The sequence below is a fragment of the Primulina eburnea genome, chromosome 15 (genome assembly GCF_022965805.1).
Source record: "Primulina eburnea isolate SZY01 chromosome 15, ASM2296580v1, whole genome shotgun sequence".
In the NCBI taxonomy this organism is placed as follows: Eukaryota; Viridiplantae; Streptophyta; class Magnoliopsida; order Lamiales; family Gesneriaceae; genus Primulina; species Primulina eburnea.
Window position 1 is genome coordinate 17,008,508 of NC_133115.1, and position 10,515 is coordinate 17,019,022.

General features: G+C 33.0%; 1 protein-coding gene across 1 annotated transcript; it reads right to left on the reverse strand.

Annotated features, from left to right (window-relative positions):
- Positions 1–298: 298 nt before the first annotated feature.
- Positions 299–10,235, reverse strand: LOC140815501 (uncharacterized). Its single transcript, XM_073174591.1, has 9 exons — positions 10,133–10,235; positions 9,407–9,658; positions 8,682–9,313; positions 8,393–8,642; positions 7,778–8,218; positions 7,072–7,354; positions 6,448–6,501; positions 5,443–6,069; positions 299–494 (listed from the first exon to the last, which is right to left on the reverse strand). Exons 1-9 carry the CDS (start codon positions 10,233–10,235, stop codon positions 299–301), a joined length of 2,838 nt encoding a protein of 945 aa, XP_073030692.1.
- Between the last annotated feature and the right edge of the window lie 280 nt (positions 10,236–10,515).

Below are 10,515 nucleotides of genomic sequence, written 5' to 3' on the forward strand. Positions count from 1 at the left end.
CAGATATCTTTACTTTGGTGAACACGGGACGGCCTAATACTTTTCAGAGGCACTGAACAGAGCTAAGGGAGCAGAGGCTGGCTTGATCAGGCAGCGAGGAGCTTCTTATGGTGTTCAGGGACAGAGACAGCCACAGCCACAGCCTACCGCCGTTCAGTTTCCACCACCTCCTCCTCGCTTTGACAGTGGAGCTAGTGGTAGTGGCAAAAAGGAATTTCTGAAGGCTAAGGTCAAGCAGTTTAAGAGATCTGGAAGCAGTTCATCGAGTTCGAGTGGATCTCGACAGAGAGGTCAGGGTTCAGATTATAGTGGCGTATATTGCAGTTCTTGCGGAGGTAGACATGCCACAGATCAGTGTCAGGGAGTGAGTGGGCGATGCAATATCTGCAGACAGCAGGGGCATTTCGCCAGAGTGTGCCCACAGAGGAGTTCCCAGCGATTTCAGAGTACAGGATCGTCTGCTGCAGTGCCTCAGATGGAGAGACAGGCATCCTCTGTACTTTCATTCCAGCCTCCTACACAGACACAGCAGAGGCCCGGAGGTAGTCAGACTGTGAGTCAACCTCCCAGACAGCAGGTGTTGCGACTTTGATTGTTGCACTCCCAAGAGCAGGTTGTCCACAAGTAGTATAATTCGGTGAGTCCGAATATCGTATCCACAGGGAAGCTAAGGTAATTACAAGTCCACTACAATGTCTTTTTGTTTTTGTTTTTGTTTCTTTTTAATTTTAATTGAATCTTTAATGGGTAAATTTTAATTGTTCAAATTTAAATTTAAGTAGTTGAGATTAAAGGATCCACTCTTGGTATTTTAATAAAGTTAACATTAACGAACAATATTGAAATCCACTTAATAAAATGGTTCCAATATATTAAATAATCATATTTATATTATGTTATAAATTATAATCTTATAAGTACATAATATATACCAAAACTTATAAATGTGGTCAAGTATTTATTATGCTATATATATTTGTAAACACTAAATCAAGGTTCCCACTTTAAATGGTTGGTAAAACCAAACAAACATTTAAATGGTACCAATAAATTAATACTATAATATATTCATATATAATAAATCAAGGAATCCAAGTTAAATGGTTGGTAAAACCAAACTAACATTTAAATGGTTCCAAGAATTTAATATTATAATATATTTATATATAATAACTCAAGGCATCCATTTTAAATGGTTGGTAATACCAAACTAACATTTAAATGGTTCCAAGAATTTAGTGTAACATATAGCAACAATAAATCAAAACTCCCACTTATAAGTAGGGTATAAAAATGCTTAAAGAAATAAATATAACATAAACAATAAATAATGATTAAATAATATAAAACATAGATTCTTACCTTATAATAACCTTATTATCATGCCAAGAGCTTCACCTTATCATCTCAACTTTAGGAAGTTAGCTATTCATTATTCAAAGTGTAAAACTTTGAATATGAAATTAACATGCTAATTATATTTAAATGAAGAAATAAAAGAAAAATATAGAGAGAAATATTATGAACTCAAAGATTTGTTCATAGAATGAGGGATATCTCAATACATTACAATGCACCCCTATTTATAGCCAAATTTGGGGAGACAACCACAAATAAAATATTATTTTTTACACATAAGTCTTCATTGGTGTTCCAAGAAATTAATATTATATTGCACATCACTTTTGACAAGCATCTTCTCCGAATTTTCTTCTTTACATAAAATGAAACATGTGGATAATTGAGTTGTCTAGTTGTGGTATTTTTTTCAGAATATTTGACCAAGTAGTTTGAGAGATATGGTCAAAATACTAGAGCATGGTAAAACTGCCACTCCTTCGGTAACTTTAATTGTTGCTTAATTTGATCCCAATTGTGAGAGGATTTTTATCTCATGCTTGCCACCAATATTGTAGATATTAACATCAACTTTCTACAGGTCCAAGAATCATCTTAATCCCATTTGCAACGCCAAGGTTATTCTTGTTTTATCGAACCTGTAAAAATAGTAAAAACTTATAATTACACAACAACTTATATTTTATACAATTTATTATAAAACATATAATATTTAAAAATTTAATAAAACAAAAACTATATATTTATATTATAAAACATTTAATTAATGTACAATTTTTATGTTTATCACACCTCCCAACCAGCTTATTGCTAGTCCCTAGCAATTTAAGCGTTAATAGCAATACAAAACATATTGATTAATTTAAATAGAAATGTAATCAGAACTATCTAAGTGTTTAAATAAAATTTGAAAACTGTCAAAGTTATATCAAGATCATCATAATTATAATTTATGAAATAATTTGAGATGATTAATTCAAAGCTTATTTTAGGTAGTTAAATGTACACGGCCTTCAGAAATTCCTAGTAAGAGTCTCAACTCCATATCCTCACAGGTTAATAAATGTTTCAATTTATGGCAACGATTTCTCTCATGGAGTTGGAATACAGATAAATGCTCAGAAAAATGGTTTACAGAATGCAGACAGACAAACGAGCCAAACTAATCAAAAGATAGAAAATCAATTGATTTAAAATCCAGTTGTTCTTATTATATTTTTTTTTTTCCTGATTTTTTTTTTTTTTTTTACATCATGGAATCAGACTAAGTTTATGCTTTTTGACCACATATTTATTTAATTTGTACAATGTATTTCTCTCTTTCTTTTTTTATTTTTTTTTTATTTTTTTATTCTTATGAGAGAAAAATGGGTCGCAGCATATAACTTAAAAATTACATAGATCTTCAACATCTTTCTTTTTGTATTTTTCTTTTTTTTTTCTTTTTTTTTTTCAGGAAATATATATTTTTTTTTTCAAAATAAGAACTCAAGATCTAAACAATAGATAGTCTCTCTCATGATCAATAAAGGCTCGAAAGCTGTTTTCTCAGTCCTCTCCACTCACTCACAAAATATGTGTGAGTTCAAAAATTTTAGGCACTCTTATAAGGTATATCTTGGGCCATATACTTTACTACCTAATTTTATCACAATGGTTAATTACTCAAAAAGATTTCATAAATCATATTTTTATATTGATCAGAATATTAAAAATGACCTTTTTTCAAATAAAATTTAAACATTCTTAAATAGATTAATGCATGTTCTAATTTAAATCTTTCAAATATGTAATGTATGACATTTTTGCAAAAAATTACTAAGGTACAAACAATAAACATGGTTTTATTTTAAAATAATATTTAATTTTTTTTTTTAAATTTGTTTTTTTTTTTTTTTTTATATGTGTTCTCCCCCCAATCAGAATATGACATTGTCCCTAATGTCAAAATAGCTATTAATAAAGAGTACATAATGAAAGAGATATCACCTGGAACTTTATTGAAGATAACAAACTGAAACAAACGCAAACCAATCCACGACTTTTGAATCAATGATCCAACTTCCTTTTCTTACTGCTTGATTGCGACCAATTGATCTTTGTTATCATCGGATCAGGCTTATGAACAAAAGCTTCCAAATCATCAATTAATTGATCGGCAGTCGAAGCACAGATGAGCATCCGTCGTGAATTTTCTGAAATGAAATTCTGTTCCACAGCTTTATCAAGAAATGTCAACAAACTGTCATAATAATTATTGATATTCAACAAGCCCACGGGTTTATTATGGATATTAAGTTGTGCCCAAGAAACAGTGTGAAAAATTTCTTCTAATGTACCAAAACCACCTGGTAGTGCGATAAAAGCATCAGAATTTTCAATCATTTGAGTGATTCTTTCATACATAGAAGAAACTTTTAATTCCTCCCCAATCGTAACACCTATAATATTTCCTTCAGCTAAAGCTATAGGAATAATACCCAATACCTGACTACCTCCAAGATGAGCAGATGTTGAAACAGATCCCATTAACCCAATATTACCTCCCCCATATACCAAGTGAATTTTTCTCTCAGCCAATATCTTTCCAAGATTATTCGCTGCTTCTACAAACACTTCATTTTTTCCAGGACTCGACCCACAAAATACACAAATATTTTTCAATGTTTGTGCAGAGGATCCAGTCATGTTTTTACTTTCCTTTTTTTTTTTTTTTCTGCGAAAGTAGAAAGAAAGATGAGAGATTTTAAAGGGGTAATATGTTATCATGACAAAACTATGGGTCACAGCTGTAAACAGAATAAATAGTAAAAAAATAATGACACACATGCTTATAAACAGTAGTGTGATTGTGGCTCACAATTTTCCTCTGGTTTTACGTCCAGAAACGGCTTCAACGCCTTCTATGAGTCGAGGATATGCTTCCCATCCAATTTTCTTATAAATTGGCAAACAGGGTCTTTTTTAGTCAGATTCCCAAGACTATGACGCTCATCTTGAAATTGTTTCCATAAACGGAGAAGTTCAATATGCACATGTCCACTAGAATGCGTCTCAAGAGTCAATAAGATGTTATCTAAAGACTCCTTACTCAGCCCATTCTTAATGAAATCAATTTTATCTTCTCTGTTATTGGAAACACATCCCAAAGATCTGCATCGTTTGTCACAAGTCCATCTTGCACACTTATGACAAACCCCTAAACTTTTGGCCCTTCGTTTTTTCGCATAAGTGCTTTTTCCTAATCCAGGCAAATACCGAATAAGCAATGATTGTGGAACTTCTCCTCCTAATCGGACCTTAGCTTCTATTACAAGACGAATATCTTCTGGAATTCCTTTTTGCATTAGTAATCTCAATCTTTCACACCTTCCTGCATAAATTTTTCTTAGAACATTTTCAGAAACAGAGGGAAAATATTTACAAATTTTTGAGAGAATTTCATCCATTTTGAAAAGAAAAGAAATGATTTTTTTTTTTAAAAATTTTTGTATCAGCAATTGTGGGAAACTGATTTAACCGACTATGAGAGTCACGGAGTACCGTTATCCGCCATTTAACCGGGAAAATAAAAAGATTAAGAAAACCTGAAATAAAAACAAACAATAATCAAATGCAACACAAAAAAAAAAATCAAGGATCAGAAAGGGAAATAAACTCTTCTTGAAAGATTTCATTTTCCAAAAATGGTTTAAGCCTTTGTCCATTCACTTTAAAAACATCACCATTTTTAGGATTTTCAATATCCACAGCTCCATAAGGATACACATGCTTTATAACATATGGGCCTGTCCATCTTGATCGTAATTTTCCTGGGAATATGTGAAGTCGAGAATTATAAAGCAAAACTTTTTTACCAATCTCAAAAGATTTTCTAAGAATTGTTTTATCATGAAATGATTTGATTTTTGCTTTATAAATCCTTGAATTCTCATACGCATCATTTCTGAGTTCATCAAGTTCATTAAGTTGCAATTTACGCAATTGTTGGCATCATCCATGCTTGAATTTAAAGTTTTTATCGCCCAATAAGCTTTATGTTCCAATTCCACAGGCAAATGACAATGTTTTCCATAAACCAACCTATAGGGAGACATATTCAATGATGTTTTAAAAGCTGTTCGATATGCCCACAGTGCATCATTAAGTCGCAGAGACCAGTCTTTTCTATTTGAGTTAACAGTTTTTTCCAAAATTTGCTTTATCTCCCTATTAGCTAATTCAACTTGTCCATTTGTTTGAGGATGATAAGGAGTTGTTACTTTGTGAGTAATACCATATTTTTTCATTAATGAAGCAAATGGTTTATTAACAAAGTGAGTTCCCCCATCACTTATCATAGCTCGAGGAATTCCGAATCTACTAAAAATATTTTCTTTCAAAAATTTGATGACGATTTTATGATCATTTGTTCGACATGGAATTGCCTCTATCCATTTGGAAACATAATCAACTGCAACTAAAATATACAAGTATCCAAACGACGGTGGAAAAGGTCCCATAAAATCTATTCCCCAACAATCAAATATTTCAATTTCAATAATAGGATTCAAAGGCATCATGTTTCTTTTTGAAATCGCACCCAATTTTTGACAATTTTCACAGATCTTGCAGATTTCGTGGGTGTCTTTAAACAAAGTGGGCCAATAAAATCCACACTGCAAGATTTTTGCAGCTGTTTTCTTTGAAGAAAAATGTCCCCCGCATGCTTCTGAATGACAAAATTTAATGACACTACTTACCTCATTGTCGGGTATGCAACGTCGAAAAATTTGATCCGGACAATACTTGAACAGATACGGATCATCCCAATAAAAGTTTTTTACCTCATTCAAAAATTTTCTTTTATCTTGGGAACTCCATTGCGGTGGCATTTTTCCTGTCACAAGAAAATTTACTATGTTAGCAAACCAAGGTGTAGTAGTAACTGAAAATAGATGTTCATCAGGAAAATTATCGTTAATTGGTGTCATTTCAAAAGATGATCCTGTTACTAGTCTCGATAAATGATCGGCTACGACATTCTCGGTTCCTTTTTTATCTTTGATTACAATGTCAAATTCTTGGAGCAACAAAATCCATCGTATCAGTCGTGGCTTTGCATCCTGTTTGGTCAACAAATATCTAATAGCAGAATGATCAGTAAACACGATAGTTGTTGATCCAATCAAATAAGAACGAAATTTATCTAATGCAAATATTACAGCAAGTAGCTCTTTTTCAGTTGTGGAGTAATTCATTTGAGCATTGTTTAAAGTTCTACTTGCATAATATATCACATAAGGCTTACCGTTTCTTCTTTGACCCAATACTGCACCGACTGCATAATCACTCGCATCGCACATGATTTCAAATGGTAAAGACCAATCAGGAGGTTGCATGATAGGAGCTGATGTTAAATGTCGAATGATTTTATCAAAAGCATTTTGACATTCTTGAGTCCACTCAAATGCACTGTCTTTTGTTAAGAGGTTACAAATGGGTTTAGAGATTAAACTAAAGTCCTTTATAAACCTCCTATAAAATCCAGTATGTCCCAAAAATGAGCGAATTTCTTTAATGGTTTTTGGAGGGGGTAAATTGGCAATGACATCAACTTTTGCTTTATCGACTTCAATTCCATGAGATGACACGACATGTCCCAAAACAATTCCAGAAGTAATCATGTAATGACATTTTTCCCAATTTAAAATAAGACCTTTTTCCTCGCATCTTTTTAAAACTTTTTCCAAATTTTCAAGACAATTATCAAATGTATTCCCAAAAACAGTTAAATCATCCATAAAAATTTCCAAACAATTTTCAACCATGTCGCAGAAAATGCTTAGCATACATCTTTGAAATGTTGCTGGGGCATTGCATAAACCAAATGGCATCCTTCTGAATGCAAATGTTCCAAAAGGACATGAGAATGTATTTTTTTCTTGATCTTCGAGTGCAATGGGAATTTGATAATAGCCTGAATATCCGTCAAGAAAACAGTAGTAGGGATGACCTGCTACTCTTTCTAAAATTTGATCCAAAAATGGTAATGGAAAATGATCTTTTCTAGTAGCGTCATTTAATTTTCTATAATCAATACACATCCGCCAACTAGATGGGACTCGACTTGTTAACAATTCACCTTTTTCATTTTTTATCACTGTGATGCCAGATTTTTTTGGAACTACTTGTGTTGGGCTTACCCACTTACTATCAGAAATAGGGTAGATAATTCCAACATCAAGTAGTTTGAGAACTTCAGTTTTCACAACATCTTTCATGTGTGGATTTAATCTCCTTTGTGGTTGTTGAGATGTTTTTGCATTTTCTTCTAAGTGAATTTTGTGTGTGCAAATTAGTGGATTAATGCCCTTAAGATCTTTTAGTGTCCAACCAATTGCATTTTTATGTCTTTTAAGCATATCAACTAATTTACCTTCTTGATTACTTGAGAGTTTGGAAGAAATTACCACCGGATATGTTTCATCTTCTCCAAGAAATGCATACTTCAATTCTTCTGGCAAGGGTTTTAACTCCAATACTGGTGGTTCGTCTTTGTTCTCATATTTTTCATCAAATTCTTTCTCTGATCCTGGTAACGAGTGATACCTGAAAAAATCGTCAAGATCAATTTCAATATTTTCTTTAACAGTTTCAATTGAACAAATATCTAATTGATCACGAGTACTCCCTTCTTGAATGTTTTCTTCCACAAGAGTTTCAATAAGATTTTCATCTTCACTTTCATCTCCTTTGTCATGTGGTTGCTTACAAAGATTAAAAACATTGAGCTCCAAGGTCATGTTACCAAATGACAACTTCATTATTCCATTCCTGCAATTTATAAGAGCATTAGAAGTTGCTAAAAATGGACGACCTAAAATTACAGGAATTGCATTACAAGCTTCAATAGGTTGTGTATCTAAAACTATGAAATCGACAGGATATACAAAGTTATCAACTTGGACCAACACGTCTTCTACCATACCTCTTGGCACTTTAACAGATCTATCAGCAAGTAAAAGTGTTACCGAAGTAGGTTTTAACTCGCCTAGATTGAGTTCTTGATAAACTGAATATGGAAGTAAATTCACACTAGCTCCAAGGTCAAGCAAGGCTTTTTTAATCTTTCGTTCTCCAATAATACACGAAATAGTAGGACAACCAGGGTCTTTGTATTTCAAAGCATTATTATTTTGAATGATTGCACTTACTTGTTCGGCTAAAAATGCTTTCTTTTTCACATTCAATTTTCTTTTCACAGTGCACAAGTCTTTCAAAAATTTGGCATATGATGGTACCTGTTTTATTGCATCTAATAAAGGAATATTAACTTTTACTTGTTTAAAAATATCATATATATCAGAATTCAAATTTGATTTTTTTGTATTTTTCAATGCATGAGGGAATGGTGGTGACACTGTCTGTTGAACCTCCTCTTCGCAAGTTATGGGTTCCACTTCCTTACCCTGAGTTGATTTATCATCATCTTCACAAGGTTCAAGAATGGATTTTTCCACAACCTTACCACTTCGAAGGGTAATAACAGATTTTACCTGATCCATCGGTTGAGTTCCAGAAGTTCCAATTTGTGTATGATGATCCTTGGGATTAGGCAGAGGTTGTGAAGGAAATTTACCTTTTTCATGAACATTAAGTGCAGATGCAAATTTAGCAAGAGTATCTTTCAAGTCTGTCATGGTTTGAGCAGTTTGAGTATTGATAGACTCTTGCTTTGCAATGAAAGAATTCAATGTATCTTCCAAATTTCTTTTCGGCGGAGGAACATAAGGTGCATAATTTTGAAAATTTTGTTGATTTTGAAAATGTGGTTGCGGAAATTGTGCAGCATTATCATTCCTCCAACTAAAATTTGGATGATTTCGCCAACCTGGATTGTAATTTTGAGAAAATGGTTCAAAATTTGGCCTTTTGAAATTGTTCAAAACATTGGCTTGCTCATGGAGACATTCTTTAAAAGAGGGCAAAGTGGGACAATCTTTTGTAAAATGATCACTTGTATCACAGATGTGACACACAATTTCTTGAACAGATTTTAATTGACCATTCTTTTTCAATTCAAGTGCCTCAACTTTTCTTGCCAAAGAGGTAAATCTAGCTTGAAGATCATGTTCATCTTTGAGAGTGTACATACCTCCACCAGATGTAGGAGATTGAATCTTGTTTGATGGTTCGATTGTACCTATAGTGTCCCAATTTTGAGCATTTTCAGCTAATAAATCGAGATACTCAATTGCCTCGTTCGGATCTTTATCTTCAAATGTTCCATTACACATAAATTCAACCATTTGCCTATCTTTAGGTGTTAAGCCTTCATAAAATTGAGAAACAACTCTCCAAATTTCAAAACCATGATGTGGACAAAGATTAAGCAATTCTTTGTATCTATCCCAACACTGATAAAAAGTTTCTCCTTGTTTTTGAGTGAAAGTGATGATTTGCCTTTTGAAAGAATTTGTTCTATGAGATGGAAAAAACTTTTTCAAAAATTGTTGTTGCAATTCATCCCAAGTTCGAATGGATCCCGATCTAAGATTTTGTAGCCAAGTTTTAGCTTTATCTTTTAAAGAAAAAGGAAAAAGCTTAAGGCGAATGGTGTTCATGCTACAATTTAGATCATTATATGTGTTGCACACTTCTTCAAACTCTCGTAAATGCATGTATGGATTTTCAGAATCTAAGCCATGAAAGTTGGGTAAAAGTTGGATAATACCAGGCTTAAAATTGAAATGAGATGCATCAGGGGGAAAAACTAGACATGAAGGTGCACTAGTACGTGTAGGATTCATGTGATCTCTAAGTGTTCTTCGTCTATCATGATCATGTTGAGATTGAATTTCATCTTCATTTTCTTGGATGGGTTCTTCCGCCATGTTTTGTAAAAATAAAGGGTTATTTCGAATGAGTCGACCACTAAGTGTACGTGACCAAATGCTCATGCAAATGCAAAACAAAAAGAAAAAAAAAACACACAAAAGCAATAAAAAGAAAAATAAACTTTAAACAATATTAAATAGACTTGAAATTAAATTATACTTCCCCGGCAACGGCGCCAAAAACTTGTTGCGACTTTGATTGTTGCACTCCCAAGAGCAGGTTGTCCACAAGTAGTATAATTCGGTGAGTCCGAATATCGTATCCACAGGGAAGCTA